Source organism: Ovis canadensis, chromosome 14 (genome assembly GCF_042477335.2).
Source record: "Ovis canadensis isolate MfBH-ARS-UI-01 breed Bighorn chromosome 14, ARS-UI_OviCan_v2, whole genome shotgun sequence".
NCBI classification, from domain to species: domain Eukaryota; kingdom Metazoa; phylum Chordata; class Mammalia; order Artiodactyla; family Bovidae; genus Ovis; species Ovis canadensis.
The window spans coordinates 15,641,788-15,656,174 of NC_091258.1; the positions used below are offsets into that span (position 1 = coordinate 15,641,788).

The 14,387-nt window shown below is 44.0% G+C and overlaps 1 protein-coding gene across 4 annotated transcripts in view; it reads left to right on the plus strand.

The window, feature by feature from the left end:
* Positions 1–538: 538 nt before the first annotated feature.
* Positions 539–14,387, plus strand: part of ZFP1 (ZFP1 zinc finger protein) — a 29,916-nt gene continuing 16,067 nt past the window's right edge. Inside the window, exons 1-3 of one of the 4 annotated variants that reach the window (XM_069549600.1) lie at positions 539–732; positions 6,382–6,497; positions 6,591–6,649. In XM_069549600.1, coding sequence (XP_069405701.1) covers positions 6,635–6,649 — 15 coding nt within the window. In that variant the 5' untranslated portion in view covers positions 539–732; positions 6,382–6,497; positions 6,591–6,634. The remainder of the gene's footprint in view (positions 733–6,381; positions 6,498–6,590; positions 6,650–14,387) is intronic. The other 3 variants (XM_069549603.1, XM_069549601.1, XM_069549602.1) reach the window with 3 other exon arrangements.

Below are 14,387 nucleotides of genomic sequence, written 5' to 3' on the forward strand. Positions count from 1 at the left end.
CCCAATGTAACCTATGGACTTTGGGTGTCTTGTCAGTGTATGTTTAATTGTAACAAATATACCACTCTAGTACTGGGTGTTGATAGTGGGGGAGGCCATTCATGTGTGGGCACACGTGGTACATTGGAACTTTCTTCTCAAATTTTACTGTAAATCCAAAACTTAAAAAAAAAAACAACCCTACTGACCTACACATGGTAACTTTATGGCCAGTTTTATTTATTTTTAATATCAGAAAGGTAACTTAATGTTATATATAGTTATCTTTGAAAGGTGAGATCATGGGTGATATTTGCTCTATTTTATACATATTTTCTAATTCAAATGCTGTGATCATAGATTACCTGTGTAATCTCGAAAAGCCAGGACTCCTATTTTAGGGGAGGTGGTGGTTGTAACTCATACTCCCTTTGGCGGAAATGAGGTCCAGGCCAAGGGATTATCACGGTCAGCACTCCTCCGACTGGCTGAACAAGGTGAAAACTTTCCTGAGAGTCCCTACGGTGTGGCCCTGCGGGCTTATGGGAAATGTAGTCCCGAAGTTTGACGGACCACCCCTCGGAGGACCCTGGGACGGCGTGCAGCCCCTTGCATCTGCGCATGCGCACTGCTGCGAGCGCGCCGGGGGCCACCCTTCCCCCACCTGCAGCCGCGAGTAGGTGACAGGGCCCCGGTCTCCCCGCCGTGACCCAGCCTGGCCCTGCGCCACGAGCGGAGGCTGTGCCCCTCCAGGTAGGAGGGGGCCTGCCAGGCCGCCCCGCGGGGCCGCGGGGGCCGAGGGGCAGGGGACGAGGGGTGGGCTCGTGCCCGCGCGCGGCGGGAGCCCAAACTTCGGAGCCCCTCGGGGCGGCGACCCTCGGGGCGGCGTCGGCGGCGGCCCGGCGCTGTCGGCGGCGCGGGGCCGGCGGGGCCGCCCGGCCGGACGTGCGGGGGCGGGGACGGCGCGGCGGCGGGCGGCGGCGCGGGCCGGCCTCCCTCCCTTTGTCCGGTGGGGCGCCTCCGACCGGCCGCGGAGGTCTCCGGCCGCGCCGCTGCGCTCCGGGCGCCGGCGGGCGGGCGCGCGCGCGACCCTGCGGGCGGCGCGGGGCGAGGCCGGGGCGGGGCCGGGCGCGCCTCAGAGCGCGCGGGCGCCGCGTGCGCCGCGGCCGCAGCCTCGCGGAGGGCGGCCGGAGCGCCCAGGCGAGGCGCGGGCCGCGCGGACGGCGACGCCGCGACCTCCCCGCCCGGCCCCTCAGCCGGGGCCCCCCGAGGCGCGCCCTCCCGGGCGTCTTCGCTCGTTCCCGCGCTTTCCCGAGGTGGCGCAGCCAGCTGGTCCTGTCACACGAACGGCAAACATTTTTTATTTTGCCTCTTAATTTTGCTCACCAGTAGTTTTTACTGTGGAGGCGTTACGATTTTTCCGTGGTTGAGTTTACTGCTCTTCCTTTATTGGACACCCCAAAACCTTCACTATTTTGAGATTATACACCTTTGCTAATGATTCCCACTGATACTTTAGAATAAATTAATTTAAAAAATCTGTTCGTGCTTCTATGATCCAGTTGATGGTTACATTTAATGGGGGAGGGGTGGACACGTTTATAATGTTGGCTCTTACTGTAGGCCTTCCCATTTGTTCAAGTCTCATTTTTTTCCCCTTACGAGCACTTTGTAAGTTTTTTCATAAATATTTGCGTTTTTATATTATTGTTCTGTAGTAACTTATTGCTATGAAGATGGAATCTTTTCCCCATTATTTCATCTTTTTTCTCTCGTATTTGATATTTCCCACTTTGCTTATTATGTGTATTTGAGATTGCTCGTTTTTCTCCTTAATTTAGCTAGTGGTTATTAATTTTTTTGTTGCAAGAGAATAACTTTTTAATGTCTGTAGCATCTGTAGTAATGTCTCTCCCATTATTACTGACATTGATTTTAATGCTATAACTGTCCTCTAAATACTGCTCTAGCTGCATCCCTTAAATTCTGGTATGTTTTGTTTTTCATTTCCATTCAGTTTTTTAAACTTCCCTTGTGACTTCCTTTTTCACCTATTGGTTGTTTAGAAATTTGTTGTTTAATTTCCAAACATTAGGGATTTTCTAAATCTTTGTCTATTACTGATTTCTAGTTTAATTCTGTTTTGATTAAAGAATTTACTTTGTTACATAATTCAGTTCTTTAAACCTTGTTGACTTGTATCTCCCTGGAGGTCCAGTGGTTAAGAGTCCACTTGCCAATGCATGGGACATGCTTCGATCCTGGGAGGACTCCACATTCCTGGGACAGCTACTGTCCATGCTCAGCAACGAGATAAGCCACCACAATGAGAAGCCTGCACACTGTGATGAAGAGTAGCCCCCACTCACTGCAACTAGAGAAAGCCTGCTTGTAGCAATGAAGACCCAGCACAGCCAAAAATAAAAAATACAAGTTTTGTTTTATTTTATGGCCAAGGATGTGTTATACTTTGAGGATGTTTTTTATGTACTTTAATGACTATTGTACTGTTCGTGGTAGAGTTTTCTGTAAATACTAAATGGGTCAAGTTTGTTGGTAATGTGGTTCAGTTTTTCTGTATCCTTACTGGTTTTCTATATATGTGTCTTGTCACCTACTGAGAAAATAATCCTGAATTCTTGAGCTCCAATTGTGGATTTTACCTATCTTTTCTTTCAGTTTTATCAACTTTGAGTTCTTTTATTTTGAAGTTCTTTTGTGCATAAACATTTAGGATGGTTAACGTTTTCTGGTGACTTGATACATTTATCATTGTCATTTATTGAAATGACATTATGTAATATCACATCTTATCCCTGGTAATTTTTCTTGTTCAGTCTGCTTTGATGTTAATCCAGCTTTCTTTTGATTATGCAAGGAATCTTTTCTTATCCTTTTGCTATTTTTTCCCCCACTGTGCTGCGTGTCATGCAGGATTTTAGTTTCCCAACCAGGGATTGAACCCATGCTTCCTGCTCCCTGGTTAAGTCCAGTCTTAACCACTGGACTGCCAGGAGAGTCCCTATCCTTTTTGTTTTGATCTAGCTATTGTTGGTGAAAATTCAGTTAACAGTCAAGAAAATTTTATTTGAGCCAACCTGAGGATTATAACCCAAGAGACAGACTTAGGAGCTCTGAGAACTGTTCTGCCTATTAGATATTGAAGGCATAGTCATATACTTTTTTTTGAACTTTTTATTTTGTATTGGAGTATAGCCAATAAAGAACTTTGTGATAGTTTCAAATGAACAGCATAGGGACTCAGCCGTACAAATACATGTATCCATTCTTCCCCAAACTCCCCTCCCATCCAGGCTGCTGCATAACACTGAGCAGAGTTCCCTATGTTATCCAGTAGGTCCTTGTTGGTTATCCATTTTAAACACAGCACTGTGTACATGTCCATCCAAACTCCCTAACTATCCCTTCCCCTCAGTTCAGCAACCAAACCAAGTTTGTTCTCCAACTCCGTTGAGTCTTTTTCTGTTTTGTAAGTTTATTTGTATCATTTCTTTTTAGATTCCACATATATAAGGGATATTAGACACTCCTCTGACTACTTCAGTCACCATGACAATCTCTTGTCCATTTTTGAGACAGAGATGTCTCAAAATGACATACTGACATAAAGTTCACCAAGTATACAGTAGTTCAAGTAAGCATATGCAGAGTGAACCTCAAGTCTTCATGACCCCTTACAGACTTGAGAAAGAATGTTACTCTATTAAGAAGTTTCATTGCTCGCCTCAAAAGAAAACAGATCTTCATGGCAGGTAGGCATTCCTACCTTTGAGGCGGTCTGGTTAATGTGTGATGCAGATGGACATATCATACTAAACAGGGAGAGAGGAGGCTCAAATAAACTTCTTGAGTGAATCTCAGTGAACATTTAAATATATTCCACTGCTTTGTGTGTAAGGTAAGATCCTTAAAACTACCGTCAACAATTTCATCATCTCATCTTTTATGCTATTAATGTCATACTTTACATATCCTATAAGTTCGCAGAACTGTTCTTTTTGCTTTAGACATTCAGTTATGTTTTAGATTGATTAAAAGTAAGATAAGATGTCTTTTATAGTTCTCTTCATTTTAACGACTCCCAGAGATCTTTTATTTCTTTGTGTAGACCCACATTTCTGTCTGGTATCCCTTCTACGTGAAGAATGTCTTAAAAAGTTTTTGTTGTTGTATAGGACTACTGGTAATGCATTCTTTTTTTTGTTTGATAAGGTTTGTATTTCACTTTTTTGTGTGTGAGATATATTTGCTGGGTATAGAATACTGGATTGGTAGTTTTTTCTTTCTTTTTTTTAAAGATGTCACTACACTGCCTTCCAGCTTATATAGTTTCTGATGAGAAATTGTGATTTTTTTAATGTTGATTCCTCTGTACAGGCAAACCTCCGAAACAGCATTCAGTTCCAGATCACTGCAATAAAGCAGGTCACGTGAATTTTTTGTTTTCTCAATTCATATCAATTTGTTTACCTTTATACTGCAGTCTATTAAGTCTGCAATAGTGTTATGCCTAAAAAAATGTATATAACTTTATTTTAAAAATATGTGTTTATTTGGCTGTGCTGGGTCTTAGTTGCAGCAGGCAAGATCTTTGATCTTAGTTGCAGCAAGTGGAATCTTTAGTTGTGACAGGGCCATACCTGGTGGCTCATTGGTAAAGAATCTACCTGCCAGTGCAAGAGACTTGGGTTCTATCCCTGGGTCGAGAAGATTCCTTGGAGAAGGAAATGGCAACCCACTCTGGTATTCTCATCTGGAAGATTCCATAGACGGAGGAGCCTGGTGGGCTCCAGTCCATGGGGTCGTAGAGTCAGACTTGACTTCCTGACTGAGCACACACACGGATCTTCTGGTTGGAGCCTGTGAACTCTTAGGTGCAGCATGCGGGATCTTGTTCCCCGACCAAAGATCAAATCCAAGCCCCCTTCTTTGAGACTGTGGAGTTTTAGCCACTCGACGACCAGGGAAGTCCTCTACATACATTAATTTAAAGATGCGTCATTACCGGGACTTGCCTGAAGGTCCAGTGGCTAAGATTCTGTGCTTCCAACGCAGGGGGCCTGGGTTCAATCCCTGGTTGGGGAACTAGATCCCGCATGCCACCACTAAGAGTTTGTATGCTGCAATGAGGCGATCTTATGTCTCAACTAAGACTGAAAATCCTGCATGCTGCAACTAAGACCCAGTGCAGCCAAATGAATAAATAAATAATTAAAAATGTTCTTACTACAAAGTGCTAACCATTATCTAACAATGCTGAGTTGCCACAAACTTTCAATTTGCTTTTTTAAAAAAGCAATCTGAAGAGAGGGAAAAAAAAAGTTACGTCTATATGTAATATGTCAGGATTTTTTTCTGGCTGCTTTCAAGAATTTCTCTTTGACTTAAATATGATATGTCCAGGTGTGTCTTTGTTTTGTTTTTTGATACTTACCCTTTTTGGATAAATTATCCTGGTTTCTTGGATCTGAGGTTTGATATTAGCCATTTTTGGAAAATTCTTGGTCATTGTGTCTTCAAATACTACTTTTAAAAATATTTATTTCTATATCTGGCTGTGTTGAGTCCTAGTTGCAGCCCGTGGGATGGTCATTGTGTCATGTGGAATCTTTTGTTGTGGCCCCCAGACTATAGTTGTGGCGTGCGGGCTCAGTAATTGCGATGAGCATGCTTAATTGCTCCGAGGGGCATGGGTTCTTACTTCCCCAACCGGGGATCGAGCCTGCACCCCCTGCGTTGGAGATGCGGAGGCTTAACCACTGCCAAGCTTTTGGTAATGCATTATTTTTGAAAATAATTATTTATGTATTTACCTGTGCTGGGTCTTAATTGGGGCACATGGGATCTTCAGTCTTCACTGCAGCATGTGGCATCTTATTTTTAGCTGTGGCGTGCAAACTCTTAGTTGTGGGATGTGGGATCTAGTTCCTGACCAAGGATTGAACCTGGGCCCCCTGTATTGGGAGTGTGGAGTCTTAGCCACTGGACCTCCAGGGAAGTCCCTCCAATACATTTTTGTTAGACCATTTGATATTGCACTACAGCCCTTGGATTCCTTGTCTTTTTTTTTTTAAACTTCCTCTTTGTGTCTCAGTTTGGGTAGTTTCTTTGGACCTATCTTCAGATTTACTGAAAATTTTCTCAGCTCTGTTGTAGCATTGCATATTGAAGATGGTCTTTCAACTCTGTTACTGCATTTTTTTTAGCATTTCCATTTTTTTCTTGATGGTTCCGTCTCTTGAAGTTCCCTATTTGTTAATTCATTTTGTAAGTCTTTCCCACAAAGCTTTAATATATGAATAATAATTTTAAATTCCCTGTTTGATAATTTAACCAGTTATGTTTTCTGTTGTTTGTTTTGTCAGTTAACGATTGTCTTAGTCTTACCTTTTCAGATGTTTCATAATGTTTGACTGAAGGTGGGTTCTGCCAGCATGATCCTTTTTGCCCTTTCTGAACAGGCAAAAGGACTAGCCCATGAGGTGGAATTTTCTCAGGTGATGTGTAACAATTTATAAACAAGTCATTCTGGAAGTTCTGAGGCAAGTCAGACCTTTAATAATAATACCTTCTGTTTTCCTCTATTCCAGTTCTGCCTTCATAGTTCTCTGCCTTTATCCAAAAGCTGCAGAAAATGAACAAATCCCAGGTGAGTCGTTTATTCCTAACTTTTCTGTGAATTTGAGGAAATATATAAGGACCTAGAAAATGAAATGAAAGGTATAAAAGAGTAAAATTCAGAAAAACATAGTAAGAATAATCAATACCAGCAGACAAAAAGTAAAATCAAATTAATCAGGTATTTTTTAAAAAGTTAAAAAGTAAATCAAGTTAATTAAGCAATTATTGCATTGATTATGAATACCTTTCCTTGGTTCTCGAGTATTAGGTCTAAATTAGTTTTATGAACATTCATATAGATGGTGTTTTGAGCAGCATTCCCAGGAAGAAAAACAGATTATTATTTTATCTCTAGTTATTTCATATAGCATTCTTCAGGGTAATACAGTGTGTATTTTATTTTTCCAGTGAGATTAACATGATGCCAGAGAACTCACTAAAGAGCTGGATATGTATTTAAATTCCCCCCCTAACTTACACGAGTTCCATTGTCATTACTTTCTTGAGTAGCATTCCAGAATGTACTTTGACATATTTACACAAGTATGAGTACAGATTATTATGAGATGGCATACTAATTATACTGTTCTGTTTATGTGTGTTTTGTTTTGCCTTTAATGAATAGACTTCATTTTTTTAGAATAGTTTTGAGCTTACAGAAAATTTGAGTGAAAAGTACAGAATTCCTTTCCTCTCTCTGCACACATGGTTTCTTCTCTTATTAACATCTTGCATTAATGTGGTATAGCTGTTAAAACTGATGAGCCAATACTGATGATACTCTAACTAAAGTTCATGGTTTACATTAGGATTTGCTTTTGGTGTTGTGCGTTCTGTATGTTTTGACAAATGTGTACGTGTATCCACCATTATTGTATCTTAGAGCAGAGTTTCACTACTCACAAAATCCCCTGTGCTTCATCTATTCATCCTTCCCTCCCTTTCCTTGAGTACCTGGCAGAATTGGAGGGGCAGTAAAAAAGATACATATTACCTATATATATCAGTGGTTTCCTTTTCCAGAATGTTATAAAGTTGGAATCAGTCAGTATGTAGCCTTTTCAGACTTTCATTAATACTCTGCATTTAAAGTTCTTCCATGTCTTTTCATGACTTGATAACTTATTTCTTTTTAGCACCCAATGATATTTCGTGGTCTGAATGTACCACTATTTATTTACCCATTGAGCAACTGAAGGACATCTTGGTTGCCTCCAGGTTTTGACAGTTACGAATTAAGCAGCTATAAACATGTCTGCGTAGTGTTTTTACGAATGTAAGTTAATCATTTGGGTAAATGCTAAGGAAAACTAATGCTGGATTGTACAGCAAGAGTAGTTTGTGAGAAACTGCCCAACTGTCTTTCAGAGTGGCTATAATATTCACATTCCCACCAGCAGTGAATGAGAGTTTGTGTTGCTTCATGTCCTTGCCAGCATTTGGTGTTGTCAGTGTTGTGAACTTTGGCCACTTTAATAGGTGTTTTGCAGTATAATTTGATACTTCTCTGACATCTTAAGTATTTTTACACATGTTTACTTACCATATGTATATCTTGTTTAGTGAAGTGCATGTTAAGGTCTTTGGCCCTTAAAAAAATTTTTTTTTTTACTGAAGTATAGTTGATGTACAACGTTGTGTTACTTTCTGCTGTACGGTGAAGTAATTCATTTATACATACATGTGCATTCTTTTTAAAAAATATTCTTTCTCATTATGGTTTATCATAGGATATTGAATGTAGTTCCCTGTGTTATATCTTGGGACTTCGTTGTCTGTCTGTATGTCATAGCTTACATCTGCAGACCCTAACCTCTCACTCCATCTCTCCCGCCACCGCTGCCCCTGGGCAACCGCAGGGATGTTCTCTGTGGGCATGATTCTGTTTCTGTTTCACAGATAGGTTAGTTTGTTTTATTTTTTAGATTCGGCATATAAGTAGTTTTATATGGTATCTGTCATTCTCTTTCTGACCTGCTTCACCTAGTATGCTATTGTGTGTGGACCACTAGTGGATTCCATTATACTTGAGTATCTGATCTTTTGGATTCTCTTCCCCTGTAGCTTGTGACAGAGTGTTGAGCACACTTCCTTGTTCTATCCAATGCTTGTTCGTTTTTTCTTTGATGTATCTGGGTGTCTCTTTGTGACACTCTCTCTGTGTCTAAGTGTGTATGGTTTCATCCCAGTCTCCTCGGTTATCTCTTCAATCACTGAATATTTGCCTTTTTTAAGCCTAAGCTTTTGTCTAACTCTGGGAGTCTGTTTGCATTTCCTAAATTAATTCATTGTATGTATTTTTAGATTGAGGCTTTAGGGAATTCCCTGTGCCATTTGTCTTTTCAGATTGCATTTGTGAGGAATTCCCTGAGCCGATTGTCTTTGTCTCATTTACTTGATATAGTCTGATCATCTCCAGTATCTGCCATGTTGCTGCAAATAACATGATTTCATTCTTTTCTAAGGCTGAGTAATTGTTCATGGCATATATGTAGCACAACTTCAGTATATAAAGCTCATAGATGTTCTGGATGTTTCCATATCTTGGCTATTGTAAATAATGGGTTCCTGAATGTTGGGGTACCTTATTTCATAGTATAGTTTTCCATGCATATAGGCTTGGACAATCTCGCTGTAGGTCTGGGTTTCGTTTTAAAGAAACCTACATAAGGTTCTGCATCTTGTCTCAGCAATTTTCATTCCCAGAGGCAGTGGAGGAGGGTTCCCTTGTGGCTCAGCTGGTAAAGAATCCTCCTGCAATGTAGGTGACCTGGGTTTGATCCCTGGTTTGGGAAGATCCCCTGGAGAAGAGAAAGGCTACCCACACCAGTATTCTGGCCTGGAGAATTCCAGGGACTATGGAATTCTGTGGGGGTCGCAGAGTCGGACACCACTTTCACTTTCAGTATTTATCCCTGTGTTGGGATATTATGGCTGCTTTGGCACCATGGCGCCGGGAAGGAGTGCCTTCCTGAAATGTGGGGTGCCTGTATTGTTTTGAAGGATGCATTTCCGTTTATATAGGGCCTGGTGAAGGCTTGGAGGATCTCGTGGTAGGTGCTGGTTTTGTTCTAAAGGAACCTGTCTCCATCGTGGCTGGTTGCAATGTCCATTTCCAGGAGCAGCGGAGGGGGGTTCCCTTCTCTCCCTGCGGGTCTCCAGCATTTATTGTTCTGATTTGCTGGGGAGGGCTGCCTGATGATAGATGGTTGTAGGTTTGCTTGGCATTTCTCTAAGAATGAGGAAGGCGGAGTTTCTTTAGAGGTGCGGATAGTGGGTTTCCACCAAGTGTGAGCAAAATGTACCATTTGCAGTCGGGTTTTCAAAGTCCGGCCTGTTTTGAATTCTGTCTCTCTGAATGGCTGTCTGGGGAGGCCTTACAAATAGCTGTGAAAAGAAGAGAAGTGAAAAGCAAAGGAGAAAAGAAAAGATATAAGCATCTGAATGCAGAGTTCCAGAGAATAGCAAGAAGAGATAAGAAAGCCTTCTTCAGCGATCAATGCAAAGAAATAGAGGAAAACAACACAATGGGAAAGACTAGAGATCTCTTCAAGAAAATTAGAGATACCAAGGGAACATTTCATGCAAAGATGGGCTCAATAAAGGACAGAAATGGTCTGGACCTAACAGAAGCAGAAGATATTAAGAAGAGGTGGCAAGAATACACAGAACTGTACAAAAAAGATCTTCACGACCCAGATAATCACGATGGTGTGATCACTCATCTAGACAAGTGGGCCTTAGAAAGCATCACTACGAACAAAGCTAGTGGAGGTGATGGCATTCCAGTTGAGCTATTTCAAATCCTGAAAGATGATGTTGTGAAAGTGCTGTACTCAATATGCCAGCAAATTTGGAAAACTCAGCAGTGGCCACAGGACTGGAAAAGGTCAGTTTTCCTTCCAATCCCAAAGAAAGGCAATGCCAAAGAATGCTCAAACTACTACACAGTTGCACTCATCTCACATGCTAGTAAAGTCATGCTCAAAATTCTCCAAGCCAGGCTTCAGCAATACATGAACCGTGAGCTCCCTGATGTTCAAGCTGATTTTAGAAAAGGCAGAGGAAACAGAGATCAAATTGCCAACATCCGCTGAATCATGGAAAAAGCAAGAGAGTTCCAGAAAAACATCTATTTCTGCTTTATTGACTATGCCAAAGCCTTTGACTGTGTGGATCACAAGAAACTGTGGAAAATTCTGAGAGAGATGGGAATACCAGACCACCTGACCTTCCTCTTGAGAAATCTGTATGCAGGTCAGGAAGCAACAGTTAGAACTGGACATGGAACAACAGACTGGTTCCAAATAGGAAAAGGAGTACGTCAAGGCTATATATTATCACCCTGCTTATTGAACTTTTATACAGAGTACGTCATGAGAAACGCTGGACTGGAAGAAACACAAGCTGGAATCAAGATTGCCGGGAGAAATATCAATAACCTCAGATTTGCAGATGTCACCACCCTTATGGCAGAAAGTGAAGAGGAACTAAAAAGCCTCTTGATGAAAGTGAAAGAGGAGAGCAGAAAATGTTGGCTTAAAGCTCAACATTCAGAAAACGAAGATCATGGCATCCGGTCCCATCACTTCATGGGAAATAGACGGGGAAACAGTGGAAACAGTGTCAGACTTTATTTTTTTGGGCTCCAAAATCACTGCAGATGGTGATTGCAGCCATGAAATTAAAAGACGTTTACTTTGTGGAAGGAAAGTTATGACCAACCTAGGTAGCATATTCAAAAGCAGAGACATTACTTTGCCGACTAAGGTCCGTCTAGTCAAGGCTATGGTTTTTCCAATAGTCATGTATGGATGTGAGAGTTGGACTGTGAAGAAGGCTGAGTGCTGAAGAATTGATGCTTTTGAACTGTGGTGTTGGAGAAGACTCTTGAGAGTCCCTTGGACTGCAAGGAGATCCAACCAGTCCATTCTGAAGGAGATCAGCCCTGGGATTTCTTTGGAAGGAATGATGCTAAAGCTGAAACTCCAGTACTTTGGCCACCTCATGCGAAGAGTTGACTCATTGGAAAAGACTCTGATGCTGGGAGGGATTGGGGGCAGGAGGAGAAGGGGATGACAGAGGATGAGATGGCTGGATGGCATCACGGACTCGATGGACGTGAGTCTGAGTGAACTCCGGGAGTTGGTGATGGACAGGGAGGCCTGGCGTGCTGCGATTCATGGGGTCGCAAAGAGTCGGACACGACTGAGCAACTGAACTGAGCTACCGTAGGTTATTTGTCAAGGGCAGGGTCATTTAGCTTAATCGGGCAGGCCTCTGACTGGGAAGAGCGTGTTCAGTTCAGTCACTAAGTCGTATTAGTTCAGTTCAGTTCAGTCGCTCAGTCGTGTCCGACTCTGGCAACTCCGTGGACTGCAGCATGCCAGGCCTCCCTGTCCGTCACCAACTCCTGGAGCTTATTCAAACTCATGTCCGTTGAGTCAGTGGGGCCATCCAACCATCTTATCCTCTGTCGTCCCCTTCTCCTCCCACCCTCAATCTTTCCCAGCATCAGGGTCTTTTCTAAGGAGTCAGTTCTTCGCATCAGGTGACCAAACTTTTGGAGTTTCAGCTTCAGCATCAGTCCTTCCAATGATTATTCAGGACTGATCTCCTTTAGGATGGACTGGTTGGATCTCCTTGCAGTCCTAGGGACTCTCAAGAGTCTTCTCCAACAGCACAGGTCAGCGGCCTTGATTCAACGATGTTGTTCCAGGAAACGGCCACAAGGCAGAAGCGCTTTTGCGGGCTGTGGTCAGTCAAGTGGGCACCCAGAACCTGAGCCAGAGTCGTGTTCCTGAGTTGTAAAGTGGCATGCAGACTACCCGAGTACACACCAGAGAGCTTGGGTGCTATTCCTCCACGCCCCTTTCCTTTCACAAAGCCCCCTCACCACCTCCTCCTGGCCAGAGCCATCTCAGCCGCCAGAAAGGTGCTGTGTTGAGGCTGTTTCCTATATATGTGGATTCTGTAAGGAAGAAGTTGAAATTGGGAACCCCCCCACCAGGAGAAATGGAGACGGGGACTTTTTAAAATGCTTCCAGCCCAGCGTGGAAGTGGGGGTGCAGTAGCCCCGGTGTAGGTGCAGGAGCGCCTGGCACTTTGGTCAGCTGTGGCGTGTCCCAGAGGGGACTGGCGCTGTAGATGCAGAGGGGCTTCTGCGCCCGTGCACCCTCCGCAGCCCCGAAGCTGGGCCTGCGGGGCTCCGGGGGTATGCCGGCACCCCAGTCAGCAGGCCTGAGGGGGTTGGGGTATGTGTTTGTTTTCATTTTCTCCTGTCCCTGTAATGTGTATTTTGCACTGGAGTCTACTCAATTCCTGTTATCGCGTTTGTTTGTGGTGGAACAAGAAGTGGATTCCTTTATAGTCATGCATCTGTTCTTTTTGGATTCACTTCCCCTGTAGCTGTTGACAGAGTGTTGAGCACACTTCCTGATTCTGTCCAGCCTATGCTTGTTCATTGTTCTCTGATGTGTCTGTGGGTCTCTCTTTGACCATGTGTCTGTGTCTACGGGGTACTGTTGAATCCCAACTTCCTCAGTGGTCTCCGCACCCCGACCCCGACCCCCAGGGTCGTCTTGTGCTTGATAAGCTTAAATTTGTTGTGTGACTGGGAGTTGGACTGTGTTTGCTAGTAAGTTTTAGTTGATTGTATTTTTCGATTCCACCTATAAACAATACCCTGTGCCATTTTTCTCTGTCTGATTTACTTGACACACTGTGATCATCTCTAGATCCTTCCACGTTGCTTCAAATGGCATTTTTTCATCCTTTTCTATGCCTGAGTAATTGTCTAAGGCATTTATGAAGCACAGCCTCAGTATTTACCCGTGTGCAAGGACTTTACGGCTGTTTTGGCGCCTTGGCGCTGGGAAGGAGTGCCTTCCTGAAATGTGGGGTGCCTGTGTTGTTTCGAAGGATGCATTTCCCTGAATATAGGGCCTGGTGAGGGCTTGGAGGATCTCGTGGTAGGTGCTGGTTTTGTTCTAAAGGAGCCTGTCTCCATCGTGGCTAGTTGCAATGTCCATTTCCAGGAGCAGCGGAGGGGGGTTCCCTTCTCTCCCTGCGGGTCTCCAGCATTTATTGTTCTGATTTGCTGGGGAGGGCTGCCTGATGATAGATGGTTGTAGGTTTGCTTGGCATTTCTCTAAGAATGAGGAAGGCGGAGTTTCTTTAGAGGTGCGGATAGTTGGTTTCCATTAAGCGTAAGGAAAATTTACCGTTTGTATTTGGTATTTGAAAGTTGGGCCTGTTTTAAATCCTCTCTTGCTGAGCTTCCCCAGGGTATTTCTCGAGAGCGGGTTCGGTCAGCATCGGGCAGGCCTCTGTCCGGGAAGCGCCTGTTCGCCGCTGGCTTAGCGGTGTTGTTCCGGGAAACGGCCACAGGGCGGCAGCACTTCCGCCAGCCGCGGTCTGCCCGGTGGGCACCCAGAACCCCAGCCGGCGTGGCGTGGCGTTCGTGGGTCGTCAGGGAACGTGCAGACCGTTCGTGGGTCGTCAGGGAACGTGCAGACCGCCTGAGGAATCTCCGGAGGGCCTCTCCCGAGGGCCTGAGTGCTCTTCCTCCGCGCCCCTTTCCTCTCACAACCATCCTCCCACTCCCTCCCCCGGGTCTGAGCTGGCAAGAGCCATCTGAGACCCAGAAAAGTGCTGTTTTGAGGCTGTTTGCTACATAGGTGGAGAGACTGTAAGAAGTTGAACTTGGGGACCCCCTTACCAGGAGAAATGGAGACAGGGGGACCTTTCCAAGTGCTCCCAGCCCA